Genomic DNA, 27,151 nt, shown 5'->3' with positions numbered 1-27,151 from the left:
AAATTTCCCGCCACCAGGTCCTCGAACGTCTCCCCGCGAGCTTCCGTGCGCTTTTGTTTCATTTTAATATCTCACTTTTCCACGGAGCAGTAGAATCGCGAAGCAGAAGAACCATAACGCAGTCCAGGACTCGATTAATTCGAAGTTACGATCGTTATCGTCGCAATTTAAAAATCATCACACGCTTCGAACGATTATGTCGCAAGCAAAGATTAGAAACTGATTTGTTTTTAATGCCCGAGGGTATATTCGGGGGAAACGGAAGAGACATTCCAGTCTTGAGAATCACTGTCCTGTAATGAACGATTCCGAGCTAACTGTTCGCGTGAAAGTCGGCGAAGGATTTTATATCATTAGCGATCCTAAATAATCGACGTGTCGTTAAGTTAACGAAAAACTCGTGTTCCCTCGATTACAGGCTTCACCTCGATAACTCCTCGCTATTCGCTATTAATTAAACACCCCTAGTCGTCCTGTTCCCTCGTTTTTCACGTACCCCCATCGAGTCTCGGCTTTCCCGGTCACTTCCCTCAGTCGTTTCCTTTATACCTCCATTTCAGCGACTTAATAAACCTTAAATCTTACTTCAATTTCATCCCGAGCTTCCTTCCGCTCCATCGACCGTTAACATCCCGTTGAAATGCAAAGAGACACGGTTACGATCCAGGTCTCCTTGCCACGCTGTAATCTCCCTTATTACTCGCGATTTTCCGCCAAAGAAAATCCCTCGATCACGTTATCCGGCTAGAGGAAGGTCCATCTACGGTTGGTCTTTCTCCATTCTCTCCGATCTCCTCGATCCATCTGCTTTTGCACCTTTCCGACCAATGTCGCGGGATCCAGCGATCGTTGTGGGTCGCAGTGCTTCGTGAAGCCGATTTCCCATCGATCTCGTTACCTTTGCACGATGATGGCCAGGGTTAACGGGAACGAGACCAGTTCACCGGAAAAATAATAATCACGATTGCGAAAGACGCACGCGGAAAGTGTAATTATTCCGGAGCGTGCGTGTAGAATGCAACCAGAGACACAGTGCAATAGCCTGGTTGTCCGTTATTCGCCTAACAGCAACATAGTTCGGACGATGCGAATTTTTCACCAATTCGCTGATTTCACGGTATTGATAATAGTCCAGGAAACTGATCGCGTTGTGGCACTAATGTATCGTTATTTATCATTATTTATAATAATGTGGTCACGAATGACGTCTGAAATGACCTCTGGTCGAGGTGGTTCTGAAAGAAAGAAGCATATACTGTAATAATATTGTTGTATCATTCGTATCGATTAATTTTAATGTAATAAATTATGACTATGTCAAATTTATTACATTGTCCAATTTTCGTGTAACCTCGCGAATATTGATCAGCTAATTTATCAAACTGACCGTACACCGCGAATAAAATTATATTTCCTTCGGACAATGTGATTTTGATGAAAAATAAATTCTCTCCTGTCGTTAATAATGCATTATTTTTAAACGTGAATAACGACATCGTATTATACCGTCATTATTATATCCGGCGAAATAATACTTGCATTGACCGTTCGATGTAATAAATTACGATAAATTACGTGAAATTACATGAAATTTATTAAACCGTGGGATTTTGTTTGTCATTATGCAAAATGGCGGGGTATTATAAATAATTCCCCCTATTAATCACTCAGTTCGTAACGTTTGTACCTTCCGTATTTCTGAAATCAGCAGGAGAGTTGCAGTTTCGACGAAGATATGCAACTGTTTGCGCGTTACTTTTGGTTATTACCGATTCAGCAAGATCATGGAATTGATTAAAAAATTGCATCGTCCGAGCTAGCTGGAAGTATTCAACGTTCGTGAAAATCTTTTAAAGCTAGAACTACCGGTCTGTGATGTGTAACTAAGTATTCTATACATGAATCGCAATAATTGAAGTGGCAAAGATAAACAGGTGTATATAATCACGCACTTAGTCGAACAAAGGCAAGCATTAAATTCATCAAAAGCAGCTGCATGTTCTCAATAATTGCAAAAATAAAGTACTCGAATCAAACAATTTTAATTGATTTTCTTAGTACAAACGCTAGACCGGCGTGATAAAGATAAGCGAAGGAACACAATCACGTGTTTATTCGAATAAAAATGAGCATTAATTTTATCAAAAGCAGTTGCAAAGGAGAAATGTCTGAAATTAATCACTTCGATAGATCTGATAGTTCTACTGTTCGCATACCGAAGTGATAAAGATAAACAGGCATAAAATAATCCCGTCTCTATCTAACTAAAAATCAAAATCAATTTCGTAGAAAGCAGCTACTAGCATTCCCAGCAATTAGGAAAATAAGGAATCCGAAATTAATCATTTTGATTGGCTTGTTGGTTTTGGAATTAACGCGATCGGATCTTGTAAATCGTTCTTGCGAACCAGAGGAATTTTTCCATTGTTTTCTCCGTGGTTGCGTGCAGCATTTGTGGCGTGCAAATTGCACGAAAGTCAGGTTTTTGCATTTTTTCGAAGAAACTACGGAGAAGCCAGCGAACCCATCGTTTCATTTTCCGTCTCTCGAATTTTCGAGATAGAATTCTCGATTCTCGAATTCCATGTTTCTGGAATTCTATCCATGGATAAAATTTTATAGTTTTCGAGTCGGCCACGAAGTGGTAGAAAGTTTCGGATGAAATTTTTGTCCTCGATGCTAGCCAGAGGCTAGATGTCGAAGTGGGTCGTGAGCGTGCAACGTGCAGTGGTAATCGTCGATCGTTCCTTCTCGCAAGAACGTTATTACGAACTTGTTACAGATTACGCCACGTTTCAGCAACGATGCCGGACATTTTTCGCGTTTGTATCAACCCGCCTTTTTTATCGCCAACAGAATCGGGACACGGAGAGTTCAGTTCCCTGGGTGGAGACTATTCCAGCCATGAAAACACGCGATTGTTCCCTTTACCTTTCACGGATAATCGGATCATTCTTACCTTTTGTCTTCCCTGAGGAACGAAGCTGAGGAGATCGTTCGATAATGGAAGCTGATACATCTTTGAGGTTATTTCTCGAAGAAAGCTGGTAGACAGAGAACTTGAAGGATGAAGTTCGACAGCCATGGGATTTACGATTCTGCTCTACTCGATTCCAAGGTTTCGAGTTGTCTATGAAGATTCTAGACGTGGTATCGATCTATCCGATGTACCGAATGCTGGATGATTAGCAGAGAATCGATAATTTCTATGTATTATGACACGTCTGTCGATGTCAAATCCTCGGATAATCGGATCATTCCTTTCTCTTCCTCCAGGAACGAAATTGAAGAGATCGTTCGATAATAGAAGCTAATACATCTTCGAGGTTATGTCTCGAAGAAAGCTGATAGAGAGAGAGAAAAATCAGGAAAGTGAAATTCGACAGTCGTGGGATTTACGATTCTGTTATATTCGATTCCAAGGTTCCGAGTTGTCTATGAGGATTCTAGACGTGGTACTGATCTATCCGATGTACCGAATGCTGGATGATTAGCAGAGAATCGATAATTTCTATGTATTATGACACGTCTGTCGATGTCAAATCCTCGGATAATCGGATCAGTCCCTTCTCTTCCTGCAGGAAGAACGAAACTGAAGAGATCGTTCGATAATAGAAGCCAATACATCTTCGAGGTTATGTCTCGAAGAAAGCTGGCAGGGAGAGAAAAACCAGGAAGATGAAGTTCGACAGGCGTGGGATTTACGACTCTGCTGTACTCGATCCAGAGGTTTCAAGTTGTCTGTAAAGTTTCTAGACGTAGCATTGATCTATCCGATGTACCGAATGCTGGGTAATTAGAAGAGAATCGATGATTCGCGTGGAGCTTATCAGTCGATGTCAGACCCCATGGAGAACCGCGAATGCGCAGATATACATAGGCATAAACGTGTCTGTGTTAACGGAAGTTATCAAAGTGTATTTCCCTGGAGCAAGGGAAACCTTTCACGGAATTGAGCCTCCTTTCAGGCGAGTCATAACCGGCGATTCGAATCAATAGATCACACGTTAATTGGAAAGCTGTTAACTCAGTTTTCTCTATTCGAACAATGCCACGATGTCGACTAATTAGCATATAATTGACTTGCCGAATTGTACCTTGAGAATCCGAGAAATGGCCTAGGGTACTGTTAGGCCGATTCCACGTCGTTCCTCAAACGAGTTGCTGAACGGCGTTACTCGTGGAATTTAAATTCAATCGCGGTGAAACTGAATGGGAGATCTACTTTCGTGGTACGAAAGTGAACACACAATCCGGAACCTTCCCATGTATAAACGCTGCTAATTCAGTCATTCGTCTAATTAGCACCCGGTTTCTCACGTATGGTTTCACCGCATACTTGCACGCCTTACGGCTGATAGCGTTAATCCACGCGGCTGTCCACGAATCCTCCTCTATTTTCTATTATTAACCGAGCTAGCCTTGACATCCTACGAAATTGTTCTCCGAGCTTGATCTCCGTATACCAGCGAATGCTGCCAAATCGCAGGTTTAATTTCGGTACGACCGGCGATATTCGCTCGATCGGTTCGGCTATTAATACTCGTGCCCGATTCCACGAGATTAATTGCCCGTTCCACTCGGTCGTTTCTTCGCTTTTCGGCAGTTTATACTCCCCATAAAGTAACAGGAAATAGGGGTACGTAAATGTACCGCGTTGTACTTCCAGAACTGGGTCTGGCTCAATGGGGTCGACCCTGGAACTCCGTTTCTTGCTCTGCAAAGCAGCACGTGTTTCTTATCTTTTTCGGAAAACACATTTGTATCTTATCGTTGGTGAACGAATAACTAAAATTAGAATAATCTTCGCGCGATGACTCGATGAACCTCTGCCTCACGAAACTTTCATCGTTTCTATTAACACCCATTTGTCAATCCATGATTTAATCGACAATTTAGTCATAGATCGGACGAAGTTCGCGGATGAAGGAAATGCTCGATCGCGTAAATGTTACGTCGTCATCCTGCACGTTTTCGACGCCAGATGCAGGTTGCCATTTTTCGAGCACGATTTCCTCCGTGACTTATCTAGCAATCGCGAGGACTGACCGTGTAGCACCATTATTAACATCTCGATAAGGGAGCGAGGAACGATGTCGGTGGATCGTTAGGAGAGGGTTATCAGAGAGATCGTGAGTTACGAGGCCCACTTGCTCGATAGACTGATTTCCCCTCGCGAGGTCCCGCGTTCCAGATACCATACCAACGCCTGATGCAGAGGAATAACTTTTAACTAGCCGGTGTAACGAGCTTCCTACTGTTACAGTAGCCGTCACGGTATAGCGTGGTCCTAAATTAAAGCTCAAGTAGCGGCACCAATTCGTGCAGTGACACTCAGGGACGCATTCGGCATTTGTCTTCTGCAACGAGGATCGGATAAGGCTAAGATGCATTTCTTCCGAGTTAAGCATCGCTCTGTGGAGTCCGCGGAAGGATGGGTGCCCACGGATTTTTCATGGGTGGGTTGATTTTGAATTTCCTCGAACTTGGAATTTTTCTATGGATGCACCATGTGTTTGGAGACTTATAAACTAATCCATTCCATTGAATTTATTATTCCACTGGCCCCCCAAGTATTTATTATCCCTATGGTTAACCAAATTTGGTTGTTAGTTTTCTCTAAAATCATCCCTGGTGGGGGCTACTACACACCCACCCACCCACCAATGCTCTGTTGGATGTTTCTAGGGATTTCCTGGATGGTTCGCTGTGCAATACTTGTGTTGTGTGTGTGTGTGTTTACTAATTTGAACACAGAAAGAAAAAGCATCTTCTTTTAGACATCTTGTGAAATTTCTGGAATATCTAGAATAAAAATTTGAGACTTGTTTAAGTGGAACTTATATAATAGAAAACTTGTGAGATTTTCTCCGCGAAAATGTGCCGCGATGGCTGCCATGTACACGGACTATAGATCGACTATACATGACCGGTAAAGTCTATTATTAGTTTCGATTGCCTACGTGTGCTACATCCAGCTCGTCCTCGGCTTGTTCCAGTGGGAAAAATTTATTCTTTAATCGTCCCTCTCATTTAATTCCTCGTTTAATAGACCTATTACTGGACCCCCGTTTTTCGACCATGTGGGCCCAATAAATTAGACTTTAACGCGCTTCATAAATCGCCGGTGGTCTTACAAATGACAAAAAGTTCCCCTGCAATCTCGAAAATTTTCCAAGCATCTATATCGAGTCGAAGAAAACTATTTCACCGTGGATACCAACCTCGCATGCCGAGTTGCGTGAATGCAAAGGATCGTGAACTTAGACCATAGTTACCATTTTAGACAAACGAATTAGCCACGTCGTTAACTGAAATTCCTCGCTTATGGCGCGTTCGTGTCTAGGGTCATTGCTGTCCAGCCGTTCCACGTGAATCACTGAAACGATCGGGCAGCAAGCTTAATTACCTTGCTTCTGCTTGAAATTACAGGCCGATTCTCGGGCTCGTAACGTCACGGCACGCGAAGAATTCGAGCGGCGTTACGTGCCGCCGAAATGGGAATGTTAGGCCGCGTTTTCATTCGTTTCTAGCGCCGGCGATCTTATCCGTAACACCTTCCAGGGAGAATTGCTCGACGATCGCAACGTTCTCCGGGCTTTTTGCGCTTTTTCCATGCAACACCCACGTTTTGCACCGTATGGGTACACCGTGTCCCGCGTTATCGCGATTCATCGAAGCCGACGAGATTGAATTATAGATTTCGGGATGGATCGATGTAAATTACCGCGTATCTCGATCGAGGCTCCCGGTAACGAACGCGATCGTGCAATTTTGTCGTAATACCCGATTCGTCGTATCGTCGTCGCTTTTTTCGCCCGTTGCTCGTGCCATTTTTATACGTCGGGATTTTCTCGGGACGAAAAGTATGCTCGTCGCGTTGGCTGGCCTGGTCGCGGTTTAAATTTGATCTACCTACTTTTCCGCCTGTTCGTGAATGCCTTGGTCGCTCGATGCGTTTTCAGGTCGGCTATGAACCTCGAAATACACCTGTTTCGCGGCTCGAGCGCATAAACAGCGGCAATGCCTCGTAAATGTTTTACGCCATGCGGTGAACATCGATAATTTCTGCTTTTCCGCCATATTTATTACTTCTTCGAATAATCGAACAATTCTACGAACCAATGCATTGCGACATTATTGCGAATTATTTTTGCGAACTTTTTCCGATTGCGCTCGTTGTCAGTTACGTTGCTGGATATTTCATGGTAATAACGAGGAGAATATTTCCATAGGAGATAGTGACCGGAGAGAGTTTTCTTTAGAACGGTTGCATCGTTAAGAACACCAGGACAGAAGTTTTCGCGTTGCGAGGAAACAATGACAAAACGGGAAGCTTTTTACCACGCGCCGTGAATTATTGCGTATAAACGCTCGTTTGCAGACAAGTTTTTGATATATATGATCTCAAACGGGATTGCATAATTGCTTAAGTGTTAAGTACACTTCGTGAGGCTCTGACTTTCTCTTAAATACTCCCACGGTTAATTTGAACGCTCGCTTTTTGGTTCTGGTCCCAGACGTTTCTAAAAAAGTGCCTCCAATGAGTTAATTCGTTTACTTATTCGTCGCTAAAAAATCCATTAGCTGCATTGCGTTAAAATCCTGCACGGTATAATAATTGCTTAACCTCTTGCATCGTGATTTAATTTTGGAAGATGATGTATTGGAAAAGTATTTAATTTTAGTTAACCAGTACATCTCTATCCCATTCACGGTAAAATTATGCACGAATTTTGGAATTTCTTCAAAATTAAACTCAAAATTTTCGATCTTCGTTACAACTGAGACTTCTGACGCAACTCGGTCCGCCATTTTAACTTATGGATTATATTTCTTTTTTCAGAAACATCCACTATTCTTCATCATCTTACACTTACACGTATTCTTCGTATTTTCATTTCCTTTATTTATTTCGCTCGATTCTGCCATTCCTGGAAAATATTCGCCATTGCCCTGGCAAGTTTACCTAAAACCCTGCACCCTCGCAAGACCGTGTACTCGCGCGATAACCTCGAGTACTCGGTGCACGTATTCTTGTTTCACCCCTACAAAGCTGCAACCCAAGTATCCTTCATTCGTGTCGATAATCGCGATAGCTCGGACCCAAAATACTCTCGGCTCATTCGATAAAATCCTATCACTTGCGCGATAAAATCGCACAATTAATCAGAACCTGGAAGGATAAGATCGTCGATCTTATCGCTCCCTGGTCTCTTTCGTAATTGATTTACGAGATCGGACGAGTCAGACAACAATTAGTTCCACCGACCTGTGATATACCTGGCTCGACACGGTGCAAGCAGGAAAATCACGTACGCGAGTGTCGTTTCATGCTCGTGATCATTTTATCCGCATAGCGATCGTCTTAAAGCTCGCGGTACATTCGGGGCCCAATCGGCGGAACGGTACTTCGCGTAACGTTGATCGAATTTATTTACCATAAACCTCGCCATAAATAGAATCTCGACATTTCCATTTACCATTGCCGCGGTCGTAAACGCCGCAAGATTTGGAATTCGCGATCTCGCTATCGATCCTGTTCACTCGGTTATCGAGATTGAATAACGCCGTCCATTTTCCTTAATGGTTCCCCCGGTGGTTCCCCGTTTCGAGGGAATTATTAGCAGTTTCCGTCAGGCTCAACGATGCATGCGCCGTTTTCGTGGAATTCCAGGAACATCCGAGACGCCAATCTTGCGATCGCGCGTCGATCTTCCGGTGCAGACCAAGAGATCACGCCAATCGAAACTTCTCTAAACTCGGAAATTACGAGGACCATCCTCCGGCAGTGCTCTGAAGATTCTGTAAATTTTTAAATTCGGAGAAATCGAGGGGCTTTTCGGTTAAGTTAGGTGCAACCTAGGGGATCATGGCGAACGAGTCTTGGGTAAATTAAAAAGTTACTAGGTTATATCAGTATTGCAGTGTAACTAGAGGAATCGTGTCGATTTTCTTTTATAAAATTTCAAGCTCACACTGAGCTTTTGTCGTAGTTACTAGGTTATATCAGTATTGCAGTGTAACTAGAGGAATCGTGTCGATTTTCTTTTATAAATTGGAAAATTTCAAGCTCACACTGAGCTTTTGTCTTGTTCCAAGAGATCACGTGCATCGAATCATCGGCAAATTCGAAAATTGCGAGTCGAAATCGATCTTCTAGTCTAAACTCAAGATAGTACTCCGATTAAATCTTCTCTAAATTACAAACCTACGAAGTCTTACCGATTTTCCGATGTAACCCTCAAGGGATCACGTGCATCGAATCTTCACGCTCTAAAATCGCGAGAAAATCGATCTTCCATCGTAACCCAAGCGATCGGTTGGATCGGATCTTCAGAATCTAGCCTCTCTTTTCGATTTCCCGGTACGCCGTGAGTTTAAGAAACCAAAGGCGGCGTGTTTTACGTCGAGCTATCTCTCGAATGGCCTCTCGGAAGAATACCCATGGATTCTGTGCCAACACAGGAGGCGTGAAATCGATGCCTCTTCCTGTAGCTACGCTCGCTTCGTCTTCAGTCTTACACGACGATTACGGCTACCGACGATTATTCAACGATTATGCAACATTGTGCAGCGGATGAGAACGCGCGTGAGGTTTCTTATAAATATTCAGGAGTTGGACGTGTCACGGGCGTTAATTCGTGTGACCTCGAATGCACGGGGGCCAAGAAGTGCGCGTACGCTTAACATGCACGTGCAAAAGTAGGTAAATCAAATTTAAACCAGAGGAGACGAGAGGAAACGAGAGGAAACACACGGCCAGAGAAATCTGGCGTTCTGGGTCATCGTACAGTCTCTATCCCTGGCTTCTCCACTCGATCCCTTAACCCTGCGCTTTAAACGAGCATCCCTTTGCAGACATTCGGATAAAAGGATTCCGTGGGTACAGTCACGTGGGAACCTTTGTGTATCGAATTTTATCACCGATCACTCATATACTTCCGTGCATACGATATTTTATTATGTCGATTATTTGATCGATGGGACAACTGGGATAGAGACGATACAGAAGAGTTCCTGGAGTCCCGAAGTGTGTCATACACAAGTTTATGGGTTCGCGGACTTTCATATGGGAATTTTAAACACAGATTTCCATCGCTGACATAATACTGTATCTATTATCTGTTCGATCAAATAATTGCAATTGAGATAAGATAGGGGATCGTTTACAGAATCCTAAAATTTAATATCCAAATCTGAGAACACACATATTGACTTACACCTGAGATATTTTAGATGTCAGTTTCGATCACTGAACCTCACAGTTACTTGCACAGGTGATATCGTATCATATTTACTATTTATTTAATCAAATAATCGGAATCGAGATGAGATAGAAGATTATCTGAGACCAATTATTTGGAAAAGGAAAAATGAACAAGATCTGACTCTCGCTGAGCATTTAAGACAATAAAAGCTATAAATACCAAATAAATAAATAAATATATATATATACATACTCTCTCATCAATTTCGAAATATCAAAAGCAAAGAGAACAAAGAATCTTCGACGTGCAAAATTATCTGAAGCACCAACTGTTTGTTTAAAAAATAAACAATGTCTGACTCAAAAATAAATAAATAAATGTACATGCATACTGAACTCTTGCACCACCTACGAAATATTAAAAGCAAAGCGAACAAAGGATCTTCGCCATGAATCTTCTGCTCTTTCTCGAAGGAACAATCACGGCACATCCTCCTCTAAAACACCTCTCCACGCGTGGTTCCCTTAACGCTATCGTGGCAGATTAAATCTGCGATTGCGAAGCAACATCGCGGAGGTGTGTCCCTCGGAGTCGGAAGGATCGCGCGGATCTATCGCGCCCATCCGAGCTTCCCTGCGTGCTCGAAACCGCGATAGCCGAGAGAACAAAGAGAGAAAGAGAAAAATGAAAACATAAACGCGTTTAAAGGATAGAGGAAACGGAAGCGCGAGAATCACGAGACTCGCGAGAGAGAAAGTAGGCAAGACTGGAAATTAGTGGCGGCTCGCCAAGGGTGTGTTTGTGCTCTTTCAACCCCTTTTGAATCGTCGCTGTTTACACATGTAAACGTTTCGCCGTGAGGGAAAAAGAGACCGGCACGGGTCTCGTTAATGTTACATTGAACCCCGTGTAGCTTTTCTCCACGAGCTCGCCTTGTAATTATATTGAACGTTCGTTAACGACGTTGCTCATAATTGAGGATCAAAGTTTCCAGGCATACGCTGTCTGTCCGTGGGCTCGATGAATACAAATTGGCGGGCACGACGCGGAATTTTCGAGGGCCCTTGGTCGTTTTTCGAATCGTGATCTCGCGGAAATTTATACCTGCGAATTTGCGTGAATTATTCATGCCCCGATCTTGCGTTTAATGCATGGCTTGATATATTATTCCGGAATTTATCGTGCAGAGGTGTTAGGAAATAGAAATTAAAGGCCATTAACGGGACGCGAGGCACTTTGTCTTGGGATTTCGTTAATCCGTCGAATGTAATTTTTCGAGATCGCTCTTTATTAATCTTACTACTGCCTTTATAATCCACCACCGAGATTTTATACGTCGTTGCTCTAAAAATTCTCGAATTATGAGTGTTTTCACGATACGACACTCGTAGGAAGGTTAGAAGATAATCTGTGATACTTACGAGACGTTTATCGTAGATACGTGCCGTGGTGGCGCTAGTGAGATAAGCGGACAGTCGTCTTAAGGCTGATGAGACGTAGATATTATTTGGAGGAGATAAATACTGGCGGAATGGAAAATGGAATTTTAATTTAATTTTAATAGCAATGTTACCCACAAAAGGGTGTGGGTAAAAATCGAATTTTTACAGGAGAGTTTAATTTTGTACTTCCGTTATATCCCTCTTATGTTTAACTCTTTGTGGCGAATGGTTTGTTTAATTATGACTGTGGTGTCAATAAATAGACGTATCCCGATCGTGGAAAACTAAACAGGGAGGAAGGCAAAAAGAGGAAGACGAGTAAAGGTATTGGCAGCGATATCTATAAACTGCATCTGGTGCATGTGCATCTGCATTGGCTTGCATCCCGACCCACTTTTATCTCCTTTTTTCTGGACCAGTCGGCCGCACCTGCCAGCAGGAACATTTTCGAACACGCGTTCTCTGCGTCCCTTCATTTTTTCCTCTTTTCGGAAACAGAGTGTTCCTCTCCATCCACGCGAAACTCGTTAGTAGTCGTCGCCTTTTTTCTCTTCGATTTTTCCTTTATTCCCCTCTTCTCTCTATAAACCTGCTCTTCCGCCACTGATTCCTTCCGATCCGACATTTCACTTGACAATTCCGCTGGATGAATTAATCTCACGAACTCGTGTCCACGAAACGAAGGAAGAAGGTGATGGCATTGCTCTGCTAATCTCACGTCCGGCTATTCTCGTGCTTATGGTTACGTCTTGGCCAAAGTAAATCTGGTTCTTGAGTATCGAGGAAAATTAGCCGATTTACTTTTTGTTAAGTGGATCACATGGTAGTCAGCTATTTCATGACTATTTCTGATCGAGATACAGAAAATACGGGACGTCTCGTCATCCGTCTGCAGTGTGTCAATAGAGTGCTCAATTCTATAGTGACTTCGTGTAAAAAGAATTATGGTTTCTTTCAGAATCCTGTGTCATTCTGAACCATTTCACGTCAAACATCATCGAACATGATTTCTATAATCCTTGCAAATTCATTCATGCCAATAGGTTCGTTCACTCGTGTAAACAGCCATTACTAGACGTCTCTTAATAATTTATCATAGTCTGTCAACTGTTTCCTTTTCCTTCTTCTTCTCTCTCTCTCTCTCTCTCTCTCTCCTAGTGACTTCGTGTAAAAAGAATTATGGTTTCTTTCAGAATCCTGTGTCATTCTGAACCATTTCACGTCAAACATCATCGAACATGATTTCTATAATCCTTGCAAATTCATTCATGCCAATAGGTTCGTTCACTCGTGTAAACAGCCATTACTAGACGTCTCTTAATAATTTATCATAGTCTGTCAACTGTTTCCTTTTCCTTCTTCTTCTCTCTCTCTCTCTCTCTCCCTCTCTCTCTCGGTTCGTTTGTATTACTCTTCTTTCAATGGATATTTATCCTCGGAGATGGATAGTATTATTTTTGCGGATAAAGGTAACAGAGATCTTCCACGAACAGCGACGAACATGGAAATGAAGACTGGAATTTCGAAACTCAATGGAAAAACGATTCAAGGATTGTGCTAACCCGCGACCATAACTCGAAAACAGGCCAAAGACCACGGAAGTTATAGGCAAACGGACAAAATGAGTATCGGGTGTTTGTCTTGTGGTTTACTGGCTTTAACTATCTGTGACTCGTGTTCCTTGTGGTCTCACCTCTCGTCGGGAAACCTTAAATTCACCTCGGCTCGTTCGGATTACGAGTTTCGTCTAGCCTAGACTGTCCACACGCGGAATTTAAGGGCTGCTGAAGGAGTTCGGCTAATCCCTGGGTCCTTTACGTCTTTCGACAACCCTTGCTGCGGAAATACGGGGAACTGTATCGAGGTGCTTAGGGTAGTTTACGGTTCGATTCGTAGAGGAAGCTGAGTCGTTTTCTCTCTTCACTCGGATATTAGGTAGATCCAACATTAGGAAATTTTTGTGTAATTCGTGTCTTTCGAAAGAATTATTTCGAGAATTTATCGGAGAATTCGAGGTACCTCGATTAGAATAATTATTTTATTATTAATTTATTATTTATTTATGAATTAATTATTTTACTATTTAAGAACCGTTTTCTTTAAGAATTTTTTAGTTCGACACTTTGATGCCTTTCTAAGAAAAGGACGAGAAATGCTCATATAAAAATATGAGAATTAAAATAGTTATACTCGATTTAGGAATTTTCCCTTTCTCTTTAAAAATCCGTATTTAGTGTCTTTCTAATTAAATGCTAGATAAATCCGGTGTAAGCTAATCGCTGTGTCGTACACGTCCGTCGAGTCCATGTGACAAAACACGCGAGACGTGCAAGGATTTGCATTCGCAGTTTCCTTAATTAGCGAACGGCGATTTAAATATCCGAGGAAATTGCTCGGTAGAAATTTATCGAGGAATAAATCATAGAAAATTGCTTCTGCTATAAGATACGCAACGATATACCAGGCCATCTTCGAGATAGACTCTTTCATTTCCCGACTGTTATTCCAGGAAGCGTGTAGCAAGCTGAAAAATTACACGTCTGCGGAGTGGCATAGAATTAAATAGGTAAATAACCGAGGAAGAGGTCGTAATTGCGCCGGATTCGTTAAGAAGCAGGAACAAAAGTGACTAGTTGCGTCATTAGAGAAAACGGTGATCCCGAGAACAATGGTCGCGAAGATGAGCGAAGGAAGAAGAAAGAGTGGAAAAGAGAATGATGATCCGTGGAGAGGTCTCGATGATCGCGGCTATTATCAGGCTCGATTAGCTATCGAATATTTTTATTCGTCTGGAATCGACCGGCTCCCATTGTCCACGCGTGCATGCACGGAAATCGAACGATCGGCTCGTGGCGAACGCGGAAGTCGGGGCGTGGATCCGATCGTGACGGAAATAAGAATAAAGGATTCACCTAACTTGACGAAAAAGCCGTGGCTAGGCACCGGAAGACCGGAACAAAAGGCCGGAAGGGACTGACAGAACGCGCATCGATTCACGTGCTGTTAAACGTCTCTGTTTTCGACCGTATGGCCGAATACAACAGGGATTTACCGATCGGACGCGAGCTTATCAGGTAGGAAAATTAATTTCACCGAGATTCTCGTTTATTTCGAATCTCGTGAATTATACCACGTCTCGATACTCGTTTCGTCGATTCGTTCGTCGAGCGTCGAAAAGCTCCATGGATTAAAATAATATTTCGCACTTGGTCGAACGGAATTCGACGATACTGCACCTCAAATTTAACCGATGCTCGATTTAAAAGCGCGATCACGGTCGCCGGAAACCCCATCGGGGTTTCGGCGGATAAGAGCGGCAATTTCTGTTCCGATTTTAGTCTCTATTTAGTCTCTATTTAGTCTCTGTTCTATCGCTTCGACGAGCGCAATTTTCCACCAAAAATTGCACCACCCCGTTTATAGCCACTCGCCGAGAACCCGTCCCGTATCGAATCGGGCGACTGTAACCTCGTTAAATTCTTTCTGCCGGTGCAGAAACAGGGGAAACGAGACGACGGGGCAACTTAGAGTTTTAATTCTCGTCGAGCACCGGTTATTGCACGCTTTATTCCGCCTAAAAATAGCCTGCTGCTGGGCTGTTTAACCGGCAGATAAAACGAGACCATCATCGCCGGCCCCCGTGATTCCATGGTGGGCGAACGTGGAAAACAGGCTCGTGCCGCGATCCTCCCCTTTGATTGTTTCTGTTACCGTAATTTACGATTACCATTATTCCCAGCCGTTCACTCGACACTTGGGCTCCGTTTCCGTTCCACTCGTCCAACCCCGAAAACGCCATTGTCCAGACATGCCAATCTATCGTGTCCCGCTTTTCCCCGATTTTCACGGATTTTCACGGATTCACCGGGGAAAAAAGGAAAAAACTTTCACTCGCGATGAGAGATCGAATTCTATTCGCGAAATGGCTGTTTATTTATCACGTTTCTATCCCACGCGATGGTGTTATTTCTGCAAAAAGATCGGACGAGGGACAACTTTGCGTTCCCATTTTTCCCCGACGACACTCTACTAAATCAAGAGGATGACTCTAAATAACTCGCCCCACTCGCATTGTTGCCTGCAGAGGGCCCGGGTGAAATAAAGTTCAGGGCGGTTAGCCGATATTTGCAGCCTGCAGCAGCGCCACTTCCGGTACCAGGGCGTCGCGGCGCGGAATTTCTGGCGTGTGTCACGGCGTGCAATATGCACGTCGCCGGTTTAATGGCCAGAATTCGTTGTAGCCTGTAACCGTAGCGTTATCCATAAAGTTTGCCGACTCGGAGGAAGGAGATTAATCGCGCCTCGTGGAACTGGAATATTCAGCCGGCGGATTTGCATGTGGAGTGGTTAGACTTGTATTCCTTATTGCCAAGGCTAGCGGTTCTCTTCGTCTTCTTTTCAGCCCGATCTGCGAGCAAACGTTCGCCTGGAATCGCGTTATTAATTGACTCTTATCTCAGCCAGTTAGTCGACGTTATACTCAATAATTAGGCCAATGATTCAACATTTCGATCGATCCTCCAACAAATAACTCCGATATTCTGCTTTACTTCGTCTTCTGGCTCGTTAAGGCACTCGAGTCTCGACGATTACGGTTTCGGCTTGGTTGGAACATCAGAGATTATCGTAGAAGCACCATGCTGGAGTTTAACATCTTTTTAAATAACATAGATTCGATTTCTTTCGAGTGTTCGATCGCTGCTTCGAATCTCTAGCCATCACGAATCCGGCAGGATTTGGTAGCTCTGTATGACGAGTTTGGGAAGCTTGCTTGCCCATTTCGCGCTGACTCCCTGCGGAACCGAGGAAAGAATTTTCCTCACGGGTCATCTGGTAGTCCTTCCAACTAATCACGAGATATTTATAAATAGAAACGAGTATTTCTCGCGCAAACGAGAAAGCAGAGACAAAGGAAGACTCGATGTGTTCCATTAGGACGAAATTAATGGAACGAATAAAATGTCCCATTCGCGGCGACTCGTTGCGATTTAATTACTTTTCGATCGCTGGTTTAATCACTTCACCGTACGGGTATTAATTTGATTAATACCCTGCTCGTTATCCCGTCTAGATCCCTGGGCAAATTACAGGAATCGCGCAGCGGTGGCCGATATCGGCCTCCTCGGAACACTAACGAATCAAGATGGCGGGCGAGTAAACATAGACATTCTTTAATCCCCGAATGCCACGTACGAACGAGGTCTCGCGAGTAATGGCACGATTAAGAGCCACCTTTTTGTCTCGCCTTTAACCGCGTTTCCAGAAACCGGTCGTTTTCCATGCTGCCCGATATAAACAGGAGTACAGTTTAATCGGCGATAATTCCGGTGTTAAAATTCCTGTATCCTCGTACGGGCGAATCCTCGGAGCAAGTGGTCTGGTCGTAGGGGCGAGAAAAACGGGCAAAAGGATGAGCTGAAAAGCGCGGCAATGTAGCCAGCAGGCATCGCTAACACGTTTCTCCTTTCATTTTCAGCCGGTGCGGTAGTGATCGTGGCCTCGAAGCGAGTCCTTTTACGGCGGGGACGAGCATCGAAAGCGGAGGAGAGCCCTCTCTCTGTCTTTCTCGTTCTCTCGCCGATCGTCGTCGACTTTGGCCCACAGAAAGCGGCAGCAGCCAGCCGAGCAGAGCTCTGGAAGGGACGGAGGAGGAAAAACGAGCAGAACGAGGCTGGCAGGAGAGAAACATCGGAAACTAGACGCCAGGTACAGAGCTAGCATTGGAGTAAAGCGGCCGAAGACGAAGCGGCTCGAAGGATCGTAAAAAGGCAGGAGAAAGAGCGAGCGAGAGAGAGAGAGAGAGGGAGAGAGAGAGAGAGAGAGGGAGAGAGATAGGTAACTCTTAGGGATTCGGGGGAAGAAAAAGCCGTCGGAGAAGGGAATACCGGTGTGGTCCTGGACGTCAGGTAGATCCAGCATGAAGTAGGTGGAGAGCCGAGGAGTTTCGAAGAAAGACCGCTGGAGGTCGCTGGAAGAAGGAAGAAAATTGATCGTAGGGTACCCAGAGGAAGAGAAAGTAGGGTGAAAAAGGCGGAAAGATAGCGGAGAGGAGATTGATTATAATTCACGATCGATCCTGGAGGAGACTGATAGAGAAGGAGGCTAAATGCCAGATAAAGGAAAAGGGAGCGAAGGGAAGAAGGCGTGGAAGGAGGGTTAGAGGTCTAGATAGAGAGGTCACGAGCCGAGGAAGCCGGTGAAGGAGAGGAATGGGTGCCGGGATGGGCAGGAGCGGCACGAGCGGCGGCTTCCTCGAGGCACTTCCTACGGGAACGCCGCTCCACGTGGCCATGCTCGGCCTAGACAGCGCTGGGAAGACCACCGCGCTCTATCGACTCAAGTTTGACCAGTACCTAAACACCGTGCCCACCATCGGCTTCAACTGCGAGAGAATCCGCGGTGGCATCGGGAAAGCGAAAGGTAACTCCTGTTCCTTCCAACTTATCGTAAACCGGATAAATCCCGTACGTAGATCTCCCAGTCGAAAGATACTTTGGCTAACGCTGCTGTCGAATTTTAGGTGAATCGAATCGTTCTCTGAAGAGGAAGATAGCGTCTCGACGACGGTGCAGGCTTTGCACTCCACGTTCGTCCTTTTGCAGAAGATATTCAGGCTCGAATTTATCCTTTTACCAATCAAATCCATTCACTGAATGATTCTGAACAATATAAACTTCCATGAGCTTGTTAGTCAAGCAAGGCATAATTTATTATTCTTGATACTATCGTTCATCCTTCGAATCATGAAGGGATATGGGTGTATGTTACTCTGTTAAATAATTCTTAGCCGAATATACACGTGAATTTATCACGAGTAGCAATGGGAGAACCATTCTGAGCAAAATTATGCTTGTATTTTATTTCTGTTGGGCTAGTTTAAGGGAAGAAATCTGTAGAGATGCGTGATTCGCAAAAGGATGAATTTGGAGTGCAAAACCTGTAAGTAGAGAAACTTAGGGTGAAAGGATGGGGCAAATTTCACGGTAGTCGCGATTTTCTTTTGGCGAAGAAATTACTACACGCAGTGACGCGTCTATAAACAGAACATGCAAATATCGTAACTGGACACGTAACCATTACGCGGCCAGGATAACGCTTAACACGGACATTTATTACAGTTATCGCGTGCGTGCCGGCGTAATAAGTCGATGTCGATTCCCTCGTGGCTCGGCTAGGTCGTCCCAGAAACCCGGTAGCTACGATCTCGCCTGGAGATGAAAATCGCGTCAAAGAACTTCCTCTTTTGTCCCTTTGCGTTTTGCATCGGCGTGCCCGTTTTTTTTAGAGAAAGTACCGCGCCGGTGGAAAGAAATCCTAATCGTTTCCTAAGTGCCAGGAAAGCGTCCTGAGAGATCCATTTTCTCGAATTAACAGGATGTGAAAGCAACTAAAGCGCGCGTACGATGAAACGTATTCCAGATTACAGTGCCGTGACAAAAACACCGCTTTCCAAGTCTTCCCAATTATCCCTCGCGGAATTTCCTCGCGAAATCATAGTCGGGCAGACGTTAAAGGCGGTCGAAGCTTATTCACCTAATTACCATCCCGGTAACACCGGAACATTTCCCGAGTAATCCGTGGGATAATCAATCAGCTCGAGAGACTTCTATCATTTTTACAATTTTCATATTCTCTTCAACGATTCTCTTCAACGTCGTCCGCGTTTCTCACGTTGATTAAATAATAGTTTATCGATGTAATTCCCCCTCGTCTCCTGAAACGACAGACGAAAAGCGACAAGGACGGAGAAAGGAGATAAATGAATTCCTATCGCGGTGTGTCGCAGGTGTGAATTTTCTCGTGTGGGACGTGGGCGGGCAGGAGAAATTACGACCGTTATGGAAGTCCTATACCCGATGCACGGACGGCATTATCTTCGTGGTCGACTCGTGTGACGCGGAGCGACTCGAGGAGGCGAAGATGGAGCTGACCAGAACGGCCAGGAGCCCGGATAACGCCGGTGTGCCCATTCTGATCCTGGCCAACAAGCAGGATCTGCCAGGTAACACAGTTTCGTGCACGTATGCATGCGTCGGCTTTGGCATCTCGCCTCGGTTATAAAGAGAACCGTGGCCTCTTTCATAAACGAGATCGCTCACGGTGACATAGTATCAAACTTGTTCTCGTATTTATCCCGTGTGTCGTCGTTTTTCACCAAATAACCCGAGGTTTTTTAATATTTCCGTTATTTATACTCGACTTGTCCCAACGCTTAGTCAGCGATAGCGAAGAAATTATGCGATTATTTATCGGGGATAAGAGATAAGATTTTTATCGTAGATAGAAAATCGATTTACCCACGAGACTCTCCGTTTCGACGTTCGATCTGGTAAACAGTCTCTGTGTTCGAAAACAAAACAGCAAATCGTTTTAGAAGACTTAAGAGTGTAAGAACAAGTGGCCGAGAAAACACCGGTGTGTCGGTTTAAGCGTATGGCTTCGCTACGAGTACTATAAATGCACTTGACCGCAATTTATAGTGGAGCATGATTAGATTATAGATTACAGCCGGTATGAAATAACAACACTTGATTTCCGAGACACGTTGCTTCTAATGGTCTCGAAAAATCTGATAAGAGACAGTTGCATAATGCCAGAGATTATCGTTATGGGCTTCTATGTTATCCTTTTATGCCTTTTATTACGTAACCATAAGTGCGACCATTGTATAGCACGTGTTAGCCATGGTACTCGACGCACGCCATTAGCTCGGCGGGAATAATCATTTAAAAATAGAGAACACACGCCATCATCTTGGTTAATGTGCACACGGTATATCCTCTTCGATACGAACCAGTTACCAGCTTACCTTCTGCAGAATCACTAGAACCCTAAATATAATCCTTCACCACTTCGGACTACTCCAAGCGTCGTAATTCTACGTCATAAGACCTAAATTATCTTCGTCTTCGACTCTGATTCTGCGTTAAAGTACACTCTCCACCATCCTGAATTACCAAACAGAAAAAAAAAAAAAAGAAAAGATCCTCATGACCAAGCAGCTCATCGTCATGATCCATCTTTCCACTCCTCGAATCTCAATGCACCCAGACTGACCAAGCCGTTCGACGCGATGTCCACAGGTGCCAAAGAGGTAGGCGAATTGGAAAAGCATCTAGGCGTCCTGGAATTAGCTGGAATGCCAGGCAGCGCGTGCATCAGAGTGCAGCCGGCCTGCGCGATCACCGGCGAAGGTCTTCACGAAGGGTTGGACACGCTGTATCAGCTGATACTGAAGCGACGTAAGCTCGCGAAGCTGAACAGGAAACGGGCTAGGTAGGCCAGGGCCTCGGAGGACTGCACGTGCGTCTTCTGATTTTGTAAGTCGCGGACAGTCTCTCCTTTGGATACAGCCACGCCTTCCACGGTGTCTTCTTCCTCGGCCTCTTCGTCGTCGTGCTGCAATGACGACGTCCACGAGGTGCTCGAGTGAACGCACGTGCACGTTCACGCGGACAATTGTTCACGTCGTGAAACAACCCCACCTTTGTTCACCACGATTCTTTCATGGACCAGTGTCTCCCGAGACGCTGGCCGACCGGACGTGTGTTTAAAGGTGCAAGCTGAACGGTGGATTCGTGCGAGATCGAAACCTATCCCGTTCTTCGATGCAGATCTCATCTGCGAAGACAGTTCGAATGATCTTCGTTGGAGACAGAGGTTCTTTCAGAGGTGCCAGCTATGCCCGGATGCTTCGCGCCGGGAGTTTAGGCGTTGCTCACTTATCACTTGCTATTTTTCTCAGAGGATACGGACATGTCTTCCCTGCCTCCGAACAGGAAGTTAGGGTCAGGAAGACGTAAGAAATTTTGCTACGCGAACCAGATATTCTCCAGAGACTAGACGAATCGTGGATGTAACGACAACGAAACAAGTGCTTCTTCGCCGTTACACGGAAGCTCTATTTTGCCAAATTTTCCATCACCTCGGCTCGTTATCGGTAACGAGCTCGACGCTGCTTAAGCCTGTGCTGCACTCGACGAAAGTGAAAACGCACGAACGCAAAGGCCCGCAATCGCGCATTTTTCTTCCACGAAGGGGTCAATCGACGCATTCGCGTTAACGATGTTTCATCGCGCTGACTTCATTGCTGATAACGATGACGTCCAGTCGTATTAACGATGCTGACGTGAGATCTCCGGGTCAAAGAGGAAGACGAAGATAAGAGCTGGGATATCGGTAACCGTGACCGGTAATTCGAAGCTCTGGAAGTGATCGGGATTAATTAAGAATCGTCGCGACCAACACCCGAGACTCGGATCCTCGATCAGGATGGATAGCTCGATCGGGCGAAGATTTTTTTACTTGGACGACGGATATGCTAGGGGATTCTCGTCGCAGCGAGTAGAAAAGAGAATCCCAGTAGATCGTTTCCTTTTGTCACGTGGAGGGCCCCCGTGGTCTTGGGATCGCGGATTATCCTTCGTCGTGAATTTATCGTGTTAGTAAAGCCATAGTACGCGTTCGTAGAGCTCGAGGTGAATCGTGGACCTAGATGTCCCGACGACGACCGTGCCTCTCCAGTTTTTTGCACCTTTATACCATGTAACGAGAGAAAGCGAGAGAAAGAGCGACAAAACTGATAAAACTGATACGTGTAGATAGTATGTCGTGGCTTCTTACCGGCGAACGGAATTTTTGTAAAACGATGTGATAACTACCTGCCCCTCTGCCCCCTTCCTTATCCAATTAAATTAGCCTGTATCGTACGCGTGTACACGTGAATTTGTATCGTATTCGTTGTATCGTGCTCTATAGGCAAGTAGAAAAGCGAACCGATCGTTTTGAGCTTGGTCGGGATCGATACATATCTCGAGGAAGTCCAACCGATCGATGATCCAGCGTGATATTCTTTTAATCGCGATCGAAGCTGTTCCTCCATACGATTCGCTCGTTTCTCGGATCTTGATATATCGTTTCGCCTTTCTCTATGCGTTCAAAGCTTGCGGAGAAAATTGGATTTTTCCTGACCCGTTTCGCGGGTCAGCTTTCGGGTTGTTCTTTGAAAGATTAGTCGATTCTTGTGCAGAAGTCTGAGCGAAGGTTAGAGCTCAAAACGGTGGGTGCTCGTGTTTCTTGCCAGTGTACTTTATCCTTAACGGCCCCTTCGACGTGTGCACTTCCGGTACGGGCAATTCTTATCGACACCACCGCACGAGACGATATTTTCTCGACACGGTCATGGGGAACATATCAGCAGAAACGATTTTTCGTTATGTAAAACGTTCTCGATACTCACGAGTAGCTTAGTTTTTACGAGAAACCTTCGAAACCTCGAACTCCTATGATTTTTCGTCCACGGATCCTGCTCGCAGAAAATATCGTGTCCGATTGCTCGACCGGTCAGTCGACGAAGAATTGCTTGCTCCGATTAGAAGCGTGTTTGCCGCTGAAATTCCTTTTTCGTGTCTCGGGCGAAGAAACGCGAAGTTCTGATTTTATTCGGTGTTCTCGTGGCCGTCCCTTCTTCGTTTCCCTGCGATCCTCGACTGCGAACTTTACGCGAAACTCCAATATTTTCCGCAGCCTTTCCGATCGAGAAGACGCAGCTCTTCCATAAACTTTCCTTCCGCACTTAGCAGGAAACTCGTTACGTCGAGGCACAGAAGCTTCGCGTTTATTCCGACAACGAGTGCTTCCGTTCTCATAATCAAGGGGGGGAAAAAGGAACGAGGGAAATCATATTTAACGAGCTTTGACGAGTGCCAGAGGACGACGTTTTCTTTGGAAAAATCTGGAACAATCGTGAAAGAAGGAAAAGGGAGAAGCTTTGCGTATTCGTTGGCGAATTAGAGAAGCTGGAGCAGGGTTCCTCGGCGTCCTTTGACTCTTTTCTAGACCACTTCTCCCATTTTCTTCGTATCCTCCAAGGGTTTGAATTAAAGAGAAATGCGTAGAGGTATTTTTATCGCGCTGTTCATATTCGTGACGTCTAAATTCGTCCAAAAATTCAGCTTCCTGCGAGAAACCCTGAGCCTGGCGCAGCACAACGACACGTGCAGCTTCCCTTCGCGAAGCGTTTTAACTTCCGGTCAGACGAGAGCTAGGTGGGAGTCGAGGAAAGTCGGACGAGGCAATTTGACTGGTTATTTATTGCCGTGCACAGATCGATATTAAGCCGGGAGATAGAGGGCAACACGAGAACGGAAATCGTGGTTTGCGGCCGTTTGTTACCCGGAACAGCTGTGACGGAAGTAGCAGCGAAATCGGAAACGTCCCTCGCGATGGGAAAAATCAGGAACGCGAGAAAATGGATATCGCGACGTCCGTCGTATACAAATTGCACACCAAGCTGAAGAAACGTCGGATCTCTTACAAAATTACAATTTTTATTCCTAATATATTATCAGGTATCGGGAGAAGTTCGGATTGTTAAGAAGAAACTTCAAATTTTCGCGCCCATTTGCGTGAAAACATTTTGTTTCCTGAATTCGCCTTTTTTCGGGATTTAATCGAATAAATTTCTGGACAAGGGATTATCCAGAATATGACAGATTTGTTTCTTTCCGAAAACATTTTAAATTAGTCCTGTACTATGTATTCACTAACAAAACAAAGTTCGAACTCGTAAATTAAGAAGGTACGAGTTTTAAATCTCTAACTGGGCATGTTAGTCACAAATCGCAATTGAAACAATTGAACATGTATGTAGTATATACAGCTAATACTAAATTCAATTTCCAAAATACTCTACTTCTTCCGGTACCTAATATAGGGTGCCCCAAAATTCACGCGAGAAGTGATTTCAATAGAAAGCACAGATTTTCAATTACAAATTGTAAATATTGCTCAACAATGAAAACATTTTGTTCTTTCATGTAACACTCCATTTTTAAAAACCTCGAACTGTCAGCTGTGTCACACTGTCATCTTTTTTCGTTGACAATACTTTACCGCACAAATGGCGCGAAATTCAAATCTTGCGCGAATTTTGGGACTGATTTTCCAAGTATCTCTTTGATTTCTATATTGTTTTTAATCGACGAAGCGCGTTTTTCTTTGTAAATTTCGTCGCTTAGAAAGGAATGCTTTGTATTTAATCAGAAGTTTCTAATTTCTTCATTCTTTTTCGGGGAACAATGTGTTTTCCCGCGAGATGAGCGAAGTAGGTGCTAATAGGAAGAGGAACGTCACCGATTCTTCGGTTCCTCCGGTAATCTTCACCGAGCAACGTGCAATATGTTTTTTCGATCCGAGCTCACAGCCTGAGGGAACGGATTGTCACCTCGAAGGAGCTCGGAATCGATAAAGGTGCAATGAGTCACGGCCAGACACGGCGCCGTGCCGCGGGATTTATCGTTCGAGGAAACGCGAGGCAAAGTGGTCACGCGATTTTTGAATATTTAGGAAAATGGTCGCGACAGAGGACGATAGAGTCGTATAACGTGCCTCGTCGTGGATGTCGTGAACAAGAAAACCGCAACGGTGGCCGTAACGCCGACCACACGCGGAAATGAGCTAGACCAGGTTGAAGAGAGACGCCTCAGCGATGAACCGGAAATGCTGGATCTCGAGGAAATAGGAAACGATGTTGGTCGATGGTGCGCGTTATCGAATAGCGACCACGAGGTTGTCACGGGACAAGGTATAAAAACACCAAGAAGTTGCGCAATCTGTCATCCTCGTACACGGTTTATTAAAATAACCGAGGTTTTATATTAAAGCGTTAATAACTTCATTACTGGGTTCAGAACTAAGTACTAAAGACGCAGTATGAAAAGAACGGAACGTATAAATTGGGTTTCGAAGTAAAATCAAACACTCTGTTTCATGGTCAAGAGGTTTCCATACATTCGGTTATCTTAGCCTACGTGACTGGAGGCGCGTTGGTCTTTTGTTTCCTTATTTTTAGCTTTTGACGTAACGTTGCGTCACAAGGTACTCGTTGAGGAAATGAACGGAACCCTCTCGTTGCGTTCCTATTCGATTCCTTTTAGTTGGTACTTGGATACGTTGAAAATGCCAGTGTCAAGCCATGAATATTCCTGTTGTTTTCACGGTATCATCGGGCGACGTGAGAGAGATTTATCAGGATCGTAGAAGCTTTCAGAGGATCTCGGAAATATCTTCTCCAAGTGACAATTTCTTAATGGGTCATAGAAGTCGGGAACCAGGATGAAATACAAGGTAATGGTCCCGCTTGGTAAAAACACAGCTGAAACCAGTTTCTTCGCACTTCGTGGCTCGGAATGTCCAATGGCTTTTTACGCGCTAAGCGTGCTTGGAACGCGTAGAAGATGCATCGATAGACGTCGAACATTTTCTTACGGTTCTGCCATTTCTCGCCGCGACAAATCGAGGAAATAAACATTCGCGAGAATTCTCCCTGTTTCCTTCGAACCTCTCTATTCGCGGGAAAAATCGCGGACCCTGTCCGAGTTCCTTAAACAGTCAGGACTTTCCTCTCCGCGCGTCCCACTTGCGGTCTCGCCTTAACCCAGTTGCAGCGAACTTCCGGTGGCACCGATCGCCGCCACCGACAACTTAATTACCGCGGTCTCTAATTAGCGTGTCCTGGTCCTCGACGACTTGGAAGGGCGTCGCGACGAGAGCACACGATCCGCTTGCGTGTATGTACAAATGCGAAACGAACGTGGAAACGAAGAAAGGCGGAGAGTGTATAAGTGGAGGATGAAAGGAAGAGAGATAGAGGAGAAATTGTGTAACGCGACTGTAACGAGTGTCGATGCTAGTCGAGCTGAGAATTATTTCGAGGAACCAAGAGGTATGAACGGTAACGAGTAGTTTATGCGAAAAGAAAGAAAGAAAAATGGAATGAAAGGAGAAAACGAGAAGTTTATACTTGTAAGGATCATTGTAAATAGGCAACCGCAGGCTGTAAGTTTTCGTAGGATTTCCTCGCAGCGTGGAAAGCCGCTGGCCCAGATCGGAGAAGTTTCAGTACCTTCTGGATAGCCCCGGGTTGTTGTTCATTTTTCAGGGTCGAACCTGTGGCTCGGATAGTTTATTCTAACGTTGTTTCGTTCAAAGAGACGATTATTAACGAGAGTTATTTAAGATTAAGGATTAATTAGCGAGATTTATCATGATTTTCGTATGCGACTGGTGCTTCGAGTTGAAAGAAAGAATTTAAGGTGAATAATCGAGTTTATTAGGATGAAAATAGGAAAATTGTATAAGGATCTAGATAGCTAATCGTAATGCTGTCTTACACGAACGGATCCCCGTGCAAAATAATTATTGTTTACCAAGAGCATTGGGTCTGTAAGAGTAGCTACCTGTTTTCGTTGAACGTGATAATTGGTTTAAATATTGAACCATCGTATTAGCGCGATGGTTGAGACGACTGATCAACATATCGGTAATAATCTAGCTAACTATAATTTGCGATTGGCTGTCCGAATGCCGGCGTAGTTCCACGCTCAGGAAGGAAATCGACCAGTGTCTGTCGAGTATGGTTGTTGTTTTTTATATCGACTGTCGTTCAAAAATTCTATTGTATACTATACTTGCCCTTGTTGTGTTTTATTACCATTC

At 44.5% G+C, this 27,151-nt stretch overlaps 1 protein-coding gene across 2 annotated transcripts in view; it reads left to right on the top strand.

Annotated features, from left to right (window-relative positions):
- Positions 1-23,108, top strand: part of Arl4 (ADP ribosylation factor-like 4) — a 39,261-nt gene extending 16,153 nt beyond the window's left edge. For both annotated transcript variants that reach the window (XM_017907401.1, XM_017907400.1), the window contains exons 2-4: positions 17,130-18,073; positions 19,440-19,655; positions 20,737-23,108. In XM_017907401.1, coding sequence (XP_017762890.1) covers positions 17,863-18,073; positions 19,440-19,655; positions 20,737-20,933 — 624 coding nt within the window. In that variant the 5' untranslated portion in view covers positions 17,130-17,862 and the 3' untranslated portion in view covers positions 20,934-23,108. The remainder of the gene's footprint in view (positions 1-17,129; positions 18,074-19,439; positions 19,656-20,736) is intronic.
- The last annotated feature ends 4,043 nt before the right edge of the window (positions 23,109-27,151 follow it).

The sequence above is a fragment of the Eufriesea mexicana genome, unplaced genomic scaffold (assembly GCF_001483705.2).
Source record: "Eufriesea mexicana isolate 0111107269 unplaced genomic scaffold, ASM148370v2 scaffold7917, whole genome shotgun sequence".
Taxonomy (NCBI): domain Eukaryota; kingdom Metazoa; phylum Arthropoda; class Insecta; order Hymenoptera; family Apidae; genus Eufriesea; species Eufriesea mexicana.
This window is presented reverse-complemented; position numbering and strand designations above follow the sequence as displayed.